The 17,128-nt window shown below is 29.5% G+C and overlaps 1 protein-coding gene across 1 annotated transcript; it reads right to left on the reverse strand.

Annotated features, from left to right (window-relative positions):
* Positions 1-8,564: 8,564 nt before the first annotated feature.
* On the reverse strand, positions 8,565-14,625 carry LOC126840880 (protein zer-1 homolog). The gene is made up of 10 exons (XM_050576869.1): positions 13,432-14,625; positions 13,233-13,372; positions 12,375-12,526; positions 12,113-12,315; positions 11,860-12,037; positions 10,184-10,345; positions 9,953-10,114; positions 9,737-9,886; positions 9,422-9,674; positions 8,565-9,198 (listed from the first exon to the last, which is right to left on the reverse strand). The coding sequence occupies exons 1-10, from the start codon at positions 14,199-14,201 to the stop codon at positions 9,023-9,025; spliced, it is 2,346 nt and encodes a 781-aa protein (XP_050432826.1). The 5' UTR covers positions 14,202-14,625; the 3' UTR covers positions 8,565-9,022.
* Positions 14,626-17,128: the final 2,503 nt, after the last annotated feature.

Consider the following 17,128-nt stretch of genomic DNA (forward strand, 5'->3'; position numbering starts at 1 on the left):
GGAGACGACACATAGACACATACACACGAGATTACCATGTACAGGGTGATACCAGACGTGATACATTTTGCACCAAGCCCCGGTCCCGTTTCGTTTCTACGGGTCGTCGTGCCATGCAAAAGGATTCGATCTCACAGCCAAAGTGTGGTCGAGTATGGTCACAAGTTTCACTTGGCCTGCAATAGCTGGAGAGAATCGACATACACCGTTCGTTGATGGACGGCAAATTCGATAACTATCTAAATTCAGCAATTCTTCTCGACACGGGCAAACCGGGTAAACAGTATAGGCAACAATTTTAACGCTCAATAAAATTAATATTTCTAAAAGATACATCAGTGGACACTTTTACGTTCCAGCGGGACTTCAGAAATCCACGATGGTCTGCGGCAATACGACCACCCTGTAAAGTACGCAGCGGCAATAATAATACAGATTTTATTATACAATAATGTTTTATACCGTCTTGTGTGTAGAGATAACGCGCAGCCTATTATGCACGTATACGGGATGTGCGTTTGATCACAAACATAATAAATATTATATTATTGTTATTATTATTCTCTTTTCATTCTCAATTATTATTGTAATAACAACAACGGTCAACGTGAAACTTAACTGAAAACCGCCACCGCAGTAAAACGACATAATATTGTTATGATTTCTTTAAAATTAAAAAACTATTAACAAATTAATAAAAAATTGTACATGAAAACGACGGATTTAATTTGGCATATTTCCATAAGACAGTACAAACATCTCTGGACATGTTTGTTCAATAAAGGCTTAACCTCTATAACAAATAGGCGACGTCCTCTAAAGCGATCATACAGCTATCTAAAAGGAAATGTTTACATATTATTTGATGTATTTTTATTTATAACGTTCCCACAAGTAAGTAGTTCAAACTTAGTATGCAAAAATCGATTAAAAGGTTTGGAAACGAAAGGCTGATATGATAATTATTTATAATATAGAGTATGGACATTTTGTCACATAGACAATGGATTTTTTTCATAGGGAACTCTTACTCCATAATAAACCCTGTTTTTATTCTCTAAACAAAATGACGATCATGCATGTGCAATTAACTACATTTTATTTAAATCCATGATTTTTATTAAACCCTAGTTATATAACAGAATTGTTTGTATAATTGTCGAATAAGTGTAGGTATAATTTGTTTTTATCAATTTAAATTTTTTCCTTAAAGAAAAAAAATTGTACAACAAAAAAAACCATGCCTTTCATGTCCTAACCGATGTTTACATCTATATGGTGTCACCCCGGTTCGCCGACAATCAGTTTTAAATGAAAAGCTTTTTGAGTATATAATGTTTGTTAGTAAGCCAGACGTTGTATAAAATCATTTAGAATCTTATTCTAAGGAAATTTACAGGTTAATAAAGGCATGGCAGTATCGTTTTTAGAACTTGAAGAAGTAAACAGACGAATTTTAGTTATTCCATTTTCAAATGCTACAAGTGAAAAAAGCTCAATGGCGCCGCAAGATGGGGGCTATGGAAGTTCAATTTTTTTAGAAAAAACTGATTGGTAGCTCACATTTTTTTAAAGCCTGAACGTTTTTAAAAAAAATTGAAATATCCTAGTCCAGCCCCCTCAACTTTCGTCAATTTTAAAACTGTTGATAGTTTTCAACTATGAGGAGAATGCTTTTCTATCAATCAAAATATTTTAGTATTATTAAATATTTAAATGTTTTTTTTTACTGTGTTACTTATAATCCGGTTTGCGTGTAGGTGAAAAAAGTTGTCAGCAAAACGCTTGTCGGCAAACCCAGCCTAAATCATCTATTTATATATTTATTTATTATATGATAACTGGCAATCAGTAACTAGTGTAAAAAACAAATATCAAACGTAAATTAATAATATTAATATGACTGCCCTGATTATCAATAATAATAAATAGGTATATTACAATTTTTTGAATAATAAAATAAATTTTTAATTTATTGAATTTTCACTGAATATAACTTTGATATGTTAACTACTATAAACTTATAATATTGCTCTTAAAATTGATTAGGGTTTATTAAGTTTAAAACATTATGTTCTAAACGAGACATTACAAAATTATTGAAAGTAATACTTAATACACAACTTTATAATCTAGTCTAAATAATTAAAAATAAATTTATTTACTAAATGGTTATAAAATAAGATAATATTTCTTATGTCAAAAACATTAAAAAATAATTATTGTACTTACTTTATTAAAACTTAAGAGAGCGTTTCACCTGTCACTACTGTTCTTTGGAGTGCAAAACATGTCAGGATGCATGTTTCTAAATTCTGAAAAGCTATTACCTGAGTATTTTTTTAAATTTCTTCTATTTTACATACCATAGTTTTATAAAAAAAAAGATGGAAACTCTGGCCAAGTCTAAATATCTATGGAAGATCAATTGCAATTTCTATTATTGTAGGATTTAAAATATGTGCCGATTATTGACGAATGACGAAATTCATAATTACTAATTACAATAGAACACAAAATTATTTCATAGAAATTAATAGGTAAATGATTTAAAATATGAGATTCACACTGTAGGTCACTTTGATCTGATTAAAAATTATTAATTGGGATGTTATACTGTAATATTGAGCTAAAATAGAAAATTATTATCATGAAAATTGCCTTTTTTAAATATACATTAATACCCGAATGTTTTCTATTAAAATCGCAATTAAACCTACATCCAGTCTAATTGTTTCATATACCAGACTATAGAACCGAATCCTATACTACGCAGAAATTACTTAATTATAAGAGTCTAAAAATTGATATAGTAGAATCTTCGCATTAAATAAACCTAACACCAAGCATGTTTTAAAACTTTAAAATACTACACTTAAAATAGTTCTAAAATCGATCAAGGTATTCTTTTCAGTAAATCTTATCAGTTCACCCATATGGGGTAAAAACATTATTTCTCTTTTTTTGTGGCTAAAAATTAAACTGAAGTTATATCTGGCATGTAAGCACTAAGCATATATTTTCTTAAATGTTTACAATAGGGCTCTGTATACGGTCATGTACTCCGATCACACTGTAATAGTGTTAATTTTTTTCATTGGTTTCATTTTTTTTATATCGCAACGTTCAACAATTCAAAAAGGTTCTTATTATTTATACTGAAAAAAAGTAATCCTGGTGGATTAGATACTTACTTGAATACTTGTTCATAGACTTAACCCCTAAATAACATACACAAAAACAGGCAATTTGAAATGATTGAGCAGAAATAATTAGGTCAGTAGTAAATTACACGAAATTTTTTTCTCTCTGATACGGTCTAAAGTAAATTGTGCTGAATTCGACTTTTTATCCGAGATGTAAAACGTACAGTGTTATCCAAATATTATATTACAAAGTTCAATAAAATAATTGTGTGTTTTATGATAAAAAAATGTTTCGAAAGGTATTTTTTTAAATATAATTGTTAAAAGTCAAACAGCAAATATTTTAATTATCTATTAGAAGCAATATGATTTAATGGAAACAATGAATGGCCGTTAACCAGCTTTCAATAAGTAATTTTTTTAGTTATTAGCATTTAAAGTTTAGGCAAGTAAGGAAGTAGGGTTGATTTGTGCAGTCAGCAGTCTATACTTTTAAATGCTTATAACACAAAAAGTATGTATCTAAAACTGTTATCAAGTTTATAATATTAACTACTCATTATTTTCATTACTCATTAGGTATCTATATCAGTTTGCTTTTCATTGGTAAACCGATTAGATACATAGGTAGATATTTTCTTTTAAAAATCACCATTTAAGATACAATTTTTGATCATTATAATAAGGATTATGTCTGAAACTTTTTTAGCTAAACCAATTATTATGTCATAGAAAAAATGACTATAACTTGGAATTTTAATAAACCTGTATATATTGATTACTTCAAAATAACGTATTTAATTAGTACTTTTACTACTATTACGTATTATAAGTACTTTTTAAAACGTCATCAGCACTAATATTCTTTTATCGTCTATTGGGTAGTTCAAGTAGTTCAAGCTTAAGGGGGTTGCAGCATGGTTTTTACAAAAAAATTTTAAGTACCTATAGATATAAAAATAATAAAAACGCCACCCCATTGATAAAATTGTTCTCTATACATTTTAAGAATTTTGGTAAATCAACCGCTTCAGGGGGTCGAAGCACAACTAGTTTTTATGCGTTTTAGACCAATAAGCAGTGCTAAATTAGACTTACTTCCCAATGTTGGATATTAATTTTTGAAGTATGAATGGATTTGCTGACAAATTGTCTAGGTTCCTTAGGAAGACGATTTTCGATTTGAAATTTGGTATGCCTAAAATAAACTCAAATGTAATTTGGGAATTATCACTGAATTTTAAAAAGTAATAAAAAATAATTTTGAAGGTCTTCAAAAGAGAAAATTGAAAATCACCTTCCTAAGAAACCTAGAAAATTTGTTAACAATTAATGCATACATACTAAAACAATTAATATCTTTTTTTTTTATTTATTATACTTTAATTGTTTCAACATAATCTTGTTTTTACAATAAATTAATATCTAACATTGGGAAGTATGTCTAATTTAGCACCGCTTATTGGTCAAAACGCATGAAAACTAATTGTGCTCCGACCCCCTTAAGGGGTAAATTTACCAAATTCTCACAATGTATAGAGAAAAACTTTATCTATGTGGTGGCGTTTTTATTTTTTTGATTTCTCTACTTAATATTTGTTTATAAAGCCCATGCTGCGGCCCTCTTAATACATTTTCTGGCAAATTTAAGACCGCTGGTTCCTGGCAAGATATTATAATATAAGATTTTGCATAAACGTTTTTTTTTGCCAACAGTATTATAAATCTGTTGTTTGGTTTTCACATTACACACACACTAATGGTTTAGCTAATGGGCACTACTATTTTATTCTTCCCGGAAACGATGTATATAGGTATCAACGGTCTACATAATTTTTTATCATTTTATTTTTTATAATTATTATATTTCTCTAAAATTACTAAGATTGCGAAAAGGATTGTTTTTTTTCAACTACCTATCGGCGATCGGTGTTAAGTAAAAAAAAAAATTTCATTAAAATCGACATACAACTGTACTAGGTACCAATCGGACTTTGCACCTAGTTCGTATCACGAGGCGCTTGCGAAAACAAACATTAAATTATAAAATTATGTATAAAGTATATAAATTTAATAATTGGGTTCAGTGCAGATAACTATCTCTGTCGAACGGTAGCGTAGTATATATATATATATTTTTTTTTTTTATATAAATATATACTATATATATTATGCATCATACTCTACTCTGGACTATGATCCACAAGACACAACACTTAAAACTACCAAGTCCCATCAGTCGCGGTTTAGAAAAAATATTATATATTCGGTGACTGTATTTTTCTCTTTTTTTTTTTTATTATTATTATTATTTTACTTATTTCAAAGTCGCGTTGACGTGACGTAAGTCGGTAGGTAGGTACACGAGATTGCAGCGCAAACATATTTTCTTTGGATTTCAAGGATAAAAACAATATTGTTTATTATATTCACATGACTTGGTATTACTGAGTGCTGTATATAATACAAAATAATGTACGGTATGTAATAATTATTATGTCTGAATGCGATACCGTGACTTATCCCAATAACTATAGGAATTTTCGTTAAACCAATTTTAATGGGACAACCCCCTGCCATGTCAAATCACCGCTAAATCAATTTTATTATGTAATATGTTGTTATGATTGTGTTTTAACTGTTCGGCGGTTTTCCGGTTATGATAATAATTATTAAACATAAATGAATGTATTTATATAATTAATTATATATATATATATATATATATATATATATATAATATAATATACTCAATATATTAATTCATATTCACGTGTACCTACGCACATGAACGTTATGGTCGCGAACCTAAAGCGTGGGGAAATATGCGTCAGTGTTAAATTTATATAACACAAATACTGGCGAAATTAATTTTCATTTCTCTTGCCTGGAGATTTTCGATGACCCGATTGATTTTGTCGTCTACGTCCTAGAGTCCAGTCGAGGCATTTGAAGTATCATTATCATTAAGTTAAACCTGTGACTTACTCCTAGTAGTCTGCAAACCTAGCATTATTTAGTTTAGCGAAGCAAAGTGAGCGAGTGCCAAAACACTGGGTGTCCTGTCGTCCAATAAAGGGCTATAGTGAGGTAGGGTCAAGTAATCGCTTCATTAGTTACTATATTAATGTGTAGTGTGAATTATTTTATCTAATTACCCTATTACATTGTAAAGAATAGGGGGTGTCGTATAATACACCAGTACCTTTGTAAGTATCTACTAAAATAAATTGTGTGACTACTAAAAATTAAATGTACAAATTTGCTGTTTTATAACAAAATAATTTAGTATACGTATTTTTTTTTATCTGTAATTGCTTTATTTTGATTATTATATATTATAAAATATAATCTTAAAGCTCGAAAAATAATAATATTATTATTAATGATCTTAACATTTAAATTAATTTTTCCCACCACATTCTTATCAAATGAACACTATGCGATCAGCTGACGTTTAGTATCTCATATTCATTAAAATAATATACGCAATTTATAAATAATTAAATTAATTCATTCATTGATAAAAACATGAGCTGGTTTGCTTATCCAAAAAAATTTTGTGTGCCTGTGTACATATTTTTTTGACGTTTGGATTCTCCTACATAAATAGATATAGCACAATATTTCTTATTTCTTAACCTACTAGAGATAACATGTCAAAATCACATTTTAAAACTATACATTTTTTAGGTCGTTAATAAGATCTAGGGTGGGAAGTGGAATAGAAGACTTTTACAGATTTTAATTCAATAGATATACTGCACGTTCAAATTAACGTAGCACTCCCATAACTGTAGGACTCATGCAATCTCAAATGTATATTGGAGCTAAAAAAAAATGTTAATTTGATTTGATAACTGTTAGTATTCAATACTTATTTCTCAATGTTATATTTTCTAGCATTTAAAAGTAGTAATCAAATTTAAAAAAATGGATAATACAAATTATTGTCGCAGATATTTCATTTTTATATATTATAGAATACAGACATTCCATTGTTTAAACCTGTGTAGGTACAAAAATAATGAGATATACAAAATTTTATAATACATATTTATGTATATGCCAGCTAACAGGGTGATCCATTTTATCTATATGAAAGTTGTTTCCTCTAAAAATAATTGCAACGCAACAGTTTTTTTTTGAAACATCTTACTTGATAGTAGTTTTTTAAATTTTAAAAGCAGATAGGTCTTCAAAAGATATTTGTGTATATTTGTAAAGCACATACTTAAGAAAATATAATATAATCCAAAAAAACTATACATTTGCAATAATATTACTAGAAAACGGTAAGCAGAAAAAAAGTGTTTCAGGTCAATTCCTATTATGCATTATAATTAAATTTTAATAAAACATAAATGACTTTGTGAAGTTTTATTAAGACAATACTTCATTAAACAGCTGTATGTTTTCTTGTTATTTTAACATTTATAAACAAAAATAAATAAAAGCGATTCGACATTTTTCCATTACTGGTAATATATTACATACTATTATCAATATTTAAAGCTGTAACGACACAAATGCTGGGCACCTCTGTAATACATTAACATTAAAATTTGTATAAAATATAATGTACTACGTATAATCAAGTTCACAGAACAGTTTGATGACAGCTGACAGTGGCAACAACAAATAGTATTCATCTGAATAGCATGAACGGGCACGTTTTACAAAAAGAAAATAATATTTTTCATTAAAAGATTAATATTTTCCATTAGTGACGCATCATCTGCAATAGAAAAACTATACGAAGTACAACAACAGCCGTTAAAGCAAAATACAGAAAACACAGAAAATTAGATTGGTAATTTGCTACTAAAATATCTGTGCTGGAATGTAATACAATGTCTAAATTTTTTGATAACTGAACAATACGTGAGGAAAGGATGATAACACAGCTCTTGAGGAAGGCATTTAAATTATGTGATAACTTGTAACATCCAAAACGAATTTTAATAACTTGTATTATAATAGTAAATCATGATCCTATCACCTGATGCTACAGATAGATTAAAGTATTATATCATTTTTTTTCAACTCTAAAAAAAACACAGTAAATTTTCAATATTTCGATGATGCTTGTTTGGGTACTTCAACAAATATAAATTAACATTCATACAAATTTTGCTTAAAAATCAATTATAGTTTTATTTTTTATAACAAAGTTATAAGCAAAATTCGTTTTGGAAAACATTACAATGTTACTGCGAGTTATTTAACATTCCTCTATGTTTTGAAATGCAAAATTATTTGTTTGAGATTTCATGTGATTCATAATGACTTAAATCATATAAAACAAGTTAATACATTTGAGTAATAATAATAATAAACATAAAATTTTAGATTTAAAAAAAAAATAATAAACAATATTCAAAAGTTAGACTATATACCTAGGTAAAGGACATGGTGTATTATAAAATAGTAATAATATGACATATTTATATATATATATATAAACACACATATGTAGATATGCATGTATATATATATATATAACACATATAAACATTTAACAAATAACATTAAATTCAAAATAAACATCATTCACACTGTTGTATAATATTGTTATCGACCAATGGTAATAATTTATATGCTTAAAAAAAGAAACATTTTTGTTTAATTTCGCCTATTTTATTTAGTTAGTAATTGGTTCTCATTTTATTTATCTGGGTCATCGTCATGTACAATATTACTCAGAAAATATCTTAAAATAGTAATACAAACAATAATAATAAATATCTCACAAAAACCAAACCAGAACCCTCATTACAATATGTTTTTAGGAGGGATTTTGGCATAAATTAAATAACAGTTTTGGTAAAACCATTTAAGGTAATAAAAAAAGGAAAATATAGTTCTCACTGACGTCACTGCGCTGTTTCGTCTACAGTGGTTTTCATATACATCAGGCATTGATTAATGACCGTTTGGGCCAAACTGTGTATTACTCCGGGTTGACTGATCATACTATCGTTGTCGTCAAGCAGTTCTTCCATGATTCTCAAACCACCTTCAGCTATGACGATAGAACAATATTTTTCAGCTAAAATTTAAAAAAAAATGTTTTTTGGTTGTTAACTGTTTTTTAAAACTTTGTAAACTCTTTTTACCAATATTTATAATAAACTTAACCAATTCATCCTTTTAGGATGGCTTACATACATTGGCCGTTCTGAGAGGGTTGTGAAATTGAGTATCATTATTTAAGCATACATTGTACACCATAAGTGTCTAAGAAGAATAATAAATATATTGTTCAAACTTACGGTATACTTTAGTGAGATTTGCTAAAGCCCAAGCTGCCCAATGAGAACACTGAGGCGTGTGTCTGACTTGAGCGAGCTGCAATATCGGCTCAAAAGAGCGATAGTTAATGTTACGATCGGCATCTAGATTCCAGTTTTGTATAGCTTGAGTCATTCGTTCTAACACTTTTTCTCTGGGTGGAGTTTTTACGATCCATGCTTTTTTGCCATCCGAGGCTAAATGAGCAATCACTCCAGCAGCATTATAGCTGACCTAATTTTTTTTTTTTTTTAATAAGTAGGGTAAATCAGTTTAAACAATCTACTATCACTTACTTCAATTCCATCTTGGGTGGAAAATAACAGGTCAGAAAATACTTTGAGAAAATGACCTTGCATTAGCCTAGGTCGCAATTCTTTTACTTCTGCGACGTTACCCAATAAACCCATCATATTACGCATCAGTTCATTTTTGTCTGGAAAGGTCTATGTAATAAAAATGTACAAAATTAGTATTTATATACATTAAAATAAAATTAGTTTTAAACATACTGTTAAACATCCTAGGAAGTACTTCATGCCATTTCCGTCTAGGAACCTTTTACAGTTGGTTGGCGCTTCATCCGTTACATTCCACATTGTAGACCACGCCACTTCAAGAACATCATCACATACTCGCCGATGAAGTCTATCTTTTATTATAGCCATCATTTTCTAGATAACAATATATAAAATACACAAATTGTAAACCAGAAATAGTATCACAAATTAAACGACATATACCTTAATGGCACCAGCATCTCCTAGTTCGTTTTTCTGCTTATTGTTAACTTGACATGCAACTGAGTTCAATAAATAAATGCCGATTCTTTGAACAAACCCTTCTTGATCACTTGTCGACACTATGTGCAGCAACATTTGTACTAATCGTTTAAACTCGAACATCTACAAATATATACATATATAATCATTATTAAGAATATTGTTATACATAAATAAGCAGTTATCTGTTTTCACATATATTTTTCTAGTATTTTTTGTTGGGAATATTATAAGTTTTTTTAATAGTCAATAGCTTTTAACATAAATTATTTAATGAAAATAGATTTAGATTTAATGAAAATGTCATAAAAATGAAAACATTAATTGCAATTTCAACCTAATCTTTTCATACAGTGTTTTTTTTCTTAAGCTTGAAAGTTGGAAGCCAACGAGCCAAGAGTATGGGTCGTAACAAACAAAATTATGAATCAAATTTTTTTAGATTTTTTATTTTGTGATAAGCATATCAATTTGGCTGGAAATTATATTTAGTTCAACATAATGGCCAAGTCAGACAAAATCCAATCATTTGCCCGGTTATTTTTACAACATAACATAAAAAACAAACAAAAATTGTTTAATACTTTCTATTGTATAAATACAATCTTACATTTCAATTAAATAGTAGTGCCCTAATTTAGAGATATGTTGCTGGTGTATTTTTGTATGCTGTATTTATTATGGTAATTAACATTCTAGTCCCCGACATTGGATTATAATTCAAATAATTATTGAGTCAAAGTACAGAATGTAATGCAGTAGGTTCAAACTTCTGAATTAAGACTTAACATGTCATGACAATATTATTTACTATATAGTTTAGTTAATTATTATTAATCTAATAAAAAAGTATTATAATTTTATTTTAAAATGCAATTTTTTTTCTTTTTCATTTAGTTCCCACTAAATAGATTAAGGTCACTAATATATCATTTTCAGTTATTACTACTGTTAAGAGGTGGTCGCACCGCCCATTTTTAAGGAGTAAAGTATAGGCAATTTTTTAAAAAATCTAAATTTAAAGGTTAAACTATGATGTGTAATTATTAGTTCAATAACTAAGACTCTATTTTGGTAGTTAATTTATTTTTTAGACTATCACAGCATCCTTGAAAGCGATTTAAACATGTTTTTTTATCTCTACTTCTTTAAGCAAACTGAAAATAACTCGTTTAATTTTGGATTTAGAGTAAAAGCATCCATTATAAAATTAAAAGAAAACAATATTCCAGAGGGCAAGACGGTGCGTTTTTTTCATTATTCCAAGTAAAATGCTCAATACATACATAGTTTAGAAATAACGACTATTTTAACATTTTTAAATGACTGTAACTTTTCAAAAAATGAATTTTTTTTAAAACCGTCTTGCCCTCTGGAATATTGTTTTCTTTTAATTTTATAATGGGTGCTTTTACTCTAAGACCAAAACTAAGCGAGTTATTTTCAGTCTGCTTAAACATGTTTTTACCACTGAAAATCACCGGTGCGATGCCCTCTTAATAGTGTTTTCTTCATTCAATTGTTACCTACCTGATTTTTTAAGATTTTAATGAAATTGTTTGCATAAAAATTCAAACTGATTAACCTCTAATATGCATGAATCTTATTTAATTTGGGCATTTTTTAATTGTACTAACCACGTCTTGAGGAATTCTCAATTGACAAAGAGTGAGACATCCGTTGCGCATCATAGTTTCATCATAATTATGAAAATCCATTCCAGTTAACAATGTGCTAATGATTCTCCTCTTTACAGTTATATCATTTAAAAGTAAAGGCCTTTCTTTATTTTTTACGATATAGAAAAGAGTAGCACTAGAAAAAACATAATTATAATTAATACCATAAGTATAACATAACGTAAAGTAAACAAGTAAAATGATTACCGACCTGCCCGAAATTTGAATTAATTTTTCTTTAACATATCTTGTTAGTGCCTCTAAAACTATATCCAAAGCTTGGTCTATTTGTGTACACTGGTCATACCTCAACAAATGATAAAGATCGTTAAGAATGTTTTGTAGTAGTTTTGGTTTATCCATACAAGAAGCGGCTGCATTAAATATTTGTTCCTCAGTAGCATCACCACTTATCTATGGAAAATAAAATAAAATGTTAATAATTATATAGATAACATTAGTTTTTCTATTACAATTTTTGCAGGAATATCATGCCGTCGACAAGCATTATGCATTGTATGATAAAGGCCTAGAAATTCTAATGGATTATCAACTCGAGATTCTAAACCAGGAATGTCTGATTGTTTTCCACTCAATGATTCACCAACTGGGTGTTCTGCCGTGCCTGTAACAATATTGAATTTAAAAAATATGTATTAAGTAAAAAAAAAAAATGTAACATATTAAAACAAGTATTCAACACACAGCTAAATATTTTGTACTCAAATAAAACATTTTTTGAATGCTTTGTTTGAAAAAAATTGCTGTTAATTAAAACTTAATATAGAATATACAACAAGAATGTAATAACCTAATTTTAACTATAAAGTTATTTAAATTACAATACAAAAATTCAGTTAAATAGCTATAATATTCAATTATTAATATCCAAAATATTAATTAAATCTTCTATTGTTATACACCATTCAATTCTGGCTTTTTCCAATATTATTAAAATTAATTATTTCTATTATATAACAAGGCACCTGTTACATAAACAGACCTTAACTGAATCTCTATGGTTAAACTAAAAGTGTAGAGAGAGACTAACTACTCGTCTTAGTAAATTTATCATAGTAAAAGTAACGCGGTTTAGTTGTATACAAAAAATTAGTAAACAGACCAAGAGATGTAAAATTAGATCAAGTTAATTTTCATAACATTTTAATGACATTTATTATTTTAAATTAACAACTCTAATAATCTCTTACTAAAAGGTGTCCAAACCTTGAAGTTTTCAGGGACAGGTGAATAGTTGGGTAAATAAATTCAAAGAAAAGAAAGGAAAATTAGTCACAATACTACAAGATGTGACAAAAATTTTAAATTACCTTTTCCAGCCAAATTTGTACCAGATATATCCAATGACATAAGATTAGGAAGACTTTTTACAATAAGCGCTAACGTTTTATTTTCATCCTTGTATACGCCTTGTTCTGGATAAGACTCGGTTTGTGATATATCTAAAACACTAGAAGTCCGTCATTCATTAAAAACTGTACACGAATGTTAATGATTTATGTTACTTACACTAGTGATTGCAATGTACATATATGTAGAATGGCTTCATTATCTTGCAAATGAGGTACATCAAATAGAATTAATGTATGCAAATTGGTAAGTTTACACAAATATCGGAGACTGCCAACACCCAAACAATATGATAAATCTAATACTCTAAGCTGTAACAACTTATCCAGCATAACACCCAAAAATATGTTATCACTGCTGTAGGGAGATTCCGCAATCGCTCTAAGAACCAGGTGTTTGAGGTTTGGTGCTTTTTTGTTGATACGTATAGGTACATCATCCAATGACAATGAACAATTGGTTAACTTGTTATAAGGTGTTATTTGTACATTAGGCCCGATAGTCAGCGACCGTAGGTTATTAGCGTGTTTAAATATATTTTTATACGTCTTATGTGTTAGGTAATGGCAATTGGTTAGTGTAAGTTCATACAAGTCGTGACGCAGAAGGTATTCAAGGCCATCATCGGTAATGCTCGAGTTGCGTATGTGTACCGATCGCAAGTTCGTTTTGGTGACGTCCTCAAATAGATGTGCGAAACAGTCGTAAATCTCATTTCCATTGTTCTGGTATGTTTCGATAAACGGTTCACAAATTTCACTGGGCAATGCTAGCCCTTCGTGCAGAGTGTACCCTTCAAGTGTTTCTTTACACAAAAGGTCTAAATGGCTGGCTACATACTTTAAACATAAACAAAACAGAGACTCTGGCACCCGTTTTTCTTTGTGCCTGAATTTGATCGGTATTCTACGATGGTCAGTCTGGTACATAGTAGGAACAATTACTTACTGCGAGAGCTTATGATCTCTGCACCTTTTGTAAGTCGAATGGTGCGCCACCGATCATCGCATTACGAGTGTATGTCATTTCGGCGACTACTGTCTGATGAAGAAACGGAACGTCGTTTCAATGCCTCGCGGTTGAACGACAAATCTTACTCAAGTCTATAAAATATTAAAATATGAACGGCAACAGCGGCGGCCGTTAAATGCTCTCGCAACAGCGACCTTTTGCTTGACGGGTAAATGCCAAATTTGGATGTCGTCACCCAAATAAATGCTAATAATATGTTTAAGTAAACTATTTCGGACGGCCGATGTCACTACTCTCGGACAGTACGGCAAAATTGCAAAACACAACGAAATTATTGAATGTGTTTTTATTAATAAAATGCGAACATTCATGAACGTCGAACAATAACAATTTATCAGCTGACCTATTATCAATGACGGTGACAGTGTAGCCGTCAAGAGAGCACCGAATGAACGGGCCACAAACCGCTCAGCCCGGATACAGTTATCAATATTCATGCCGGGAATATTTGTAATTTAAATGGTCAAATGCCAACTCTCCAGTATGCATTTGTGTAAGTCGTACTCAATATGATAAATTAAATTACTCAAAATTTCAATTTAAACTCAATCACAAACGGGATCACTCAGAGTGAATATAAAATGTGAAACTATGAAATGTTAAGAAATTAACTTTGATAACAATAGTTCGTTGTTATCAGTTATCACATACGAATGGTACAGCAAAAAATCACCTTTTTTAAATCTAAGAAAAAGAAAATACATGTTTAAAGATATGCAGTACGTCAAAATGAATGTAATGCCAGCAAAGTTTCAATTTTTAAAGGTGACTACTGACTTGTCTGTAGTAGGTACTAGAATTACCCAAATTGCATAGCAAAATAGAGGAGAATAATATTATATATTTATATATCTGTGCTTAAGCGTGGCTATTTTTGATAGATCAAATTTCTTTTTTCTGTAAATGTTAAAAATTTAGATTTTTTGAATAAATTATTAAAAATGTGTGCATTGAGTATAGAAAATTAAAAAACGCTTAAGGACAGATAATGTTTTCTTCTAGCTACTGTGAAAATTTGGTGATTTTACAATTCCAAGACACATTGCGTCGTTTAAAATGCAACAGTGCATACTGCATATTATCTCAAAATTTGATAAAATGGGTTTATTGTCAACATTGATAAAGTGAGCTGTTGCCAACAATTTAAGTAAGACAGAAAATGTCTGTCATATTAATGGTTACACTGTAATTGATAAAAATGTGTTTTTTGCTTCTCATGTAAACATTCAAAATCTGAGTTATGCACTGTTGCACTTTAAACGACGAGTTTGGTTTTGATTCGCGTAAATCAATTTTGATGGAAATTAATTGTAATTTTGTTTATAGAAATGACTGTGATAGTCTGACAAAAAATTAACAACCAATAATTAATTCTCATTACTGTATAACTACATAAGTATACTCTATATTGTTTAAGCTCTAAATTTTGCGTATAATTGTCTATACTTTACTCCTTAATTAATGGATGGGTACTGGGTAGCCCGTAGCATCCTCTTAATGCCATTTGTCTGGGTAGCCTACATAATAAGAGAGCGGTCAACCCGCTAATGCGCTCTGATGATTGGTCGGCGTATACATTTTTCTTTACATTACTTTTCTCTACATTTTTCCATTCGATACTCAAATAGTCGAATGACCTATTTTGCTTGAAATCTTACTGTTAGTTGTAGTACACTGTACAGACCACCCCCACTGCAATTTTTCTTATTGTTTTTTAAAGTGTACTGTTTATTGTACTCGGCAACTCTTAGTTTTGATCTAATAACGCGAGCAGTACTATCTAAGACATCACATTTTAATTGATATATACTAATATAATATATTGTAAATTGTAATGATGTCACCCACGACACTATTGTTAGTAATATACAGAGACCTCACAGTTTTCGACTAGTGTAACTAAGATATAGGTGTATCAGCCGGCAGTTTACAAAACGTTTTTAATCCCTTGCCTAATTAACGAGTCCACGCCGCGCCTTCTAAATACTAATTAGTTCAACTGAAGTGGTTTGTAGGAGATAACCAGTAAACATATTGTTCTATGATACTATTTTTCTGAAGTTTTTTTTTAAATAGATATAATCTATTTTTTTGTCAAATACTATATTATGTTTTATGATCTATAAGGTAAAAACTAAAAACTATTCAAATAGCTTTCCGATGATCTGTTTATATGTTGTTATGAATATAAAAAAGATCTGCACTTGGTATTTGTAGATTTTAAACAAGCATACGATTCAATAAGCAGGAAAGAACTATGGAAAACAATACTACTGGCATATGCTGATGACATAGTCATAATGGGAAACTCAAGAGATGATGTTATACAAACCACTCGAAAATTGCTGAAGTCGAGCAAAAGGATGGGACTAGAGGTGAACCAACAGAAAACCAAATATATGTGTATATCGCAAACAGAGGCAGATAACTCAGATCTAAAGGTAGATAATCTTACTTTCGAAAAAGTTAATCAATTCACGTACCTCGGAGTAAACATAGACAGTGCAAATATTATGCATGATGCAATAAAAAATAGGTTAACAAATGCTAACATGTGCTATTTTAGTTTATTAAACTTACTTAAATAAAAAAATCTATATTATGAATCAAAGAAAATCCTATACATCAGTTACCTTAGACCGATCTTAACATATGGGTGTGAGACATGGTCAACTACCAAGGGAAACCACCAGAGCCTAATTACTTTTAAGAAAAAAATATTAAGAAAAATGTATGACCCTCTTTATAACAGAAAAACAGAACAATTTGAAAGAAGACATAATAACGAATTACAAGAGCTATACGGAAGACCAATTATTCTTTC

Source organism: Adelges cooleyi, unplaced genomic scaffold, assembly GCF_023614345.1.
Source record: "Adelges cooleyi isolate 19-005CV unplaced genomic scaffold, UGA_ACOO_1.1 ACOO_flye_CR_arks_rails_tigmint_CR_PRNA_376, whole genome shotgun sequence".
Taxonomy (NCBI): Eukaryota; Metazoa; Arthropoda; class Insecta; order Hemiptera; family Adelgidae; genus Adelges; species Adelges cooleyi.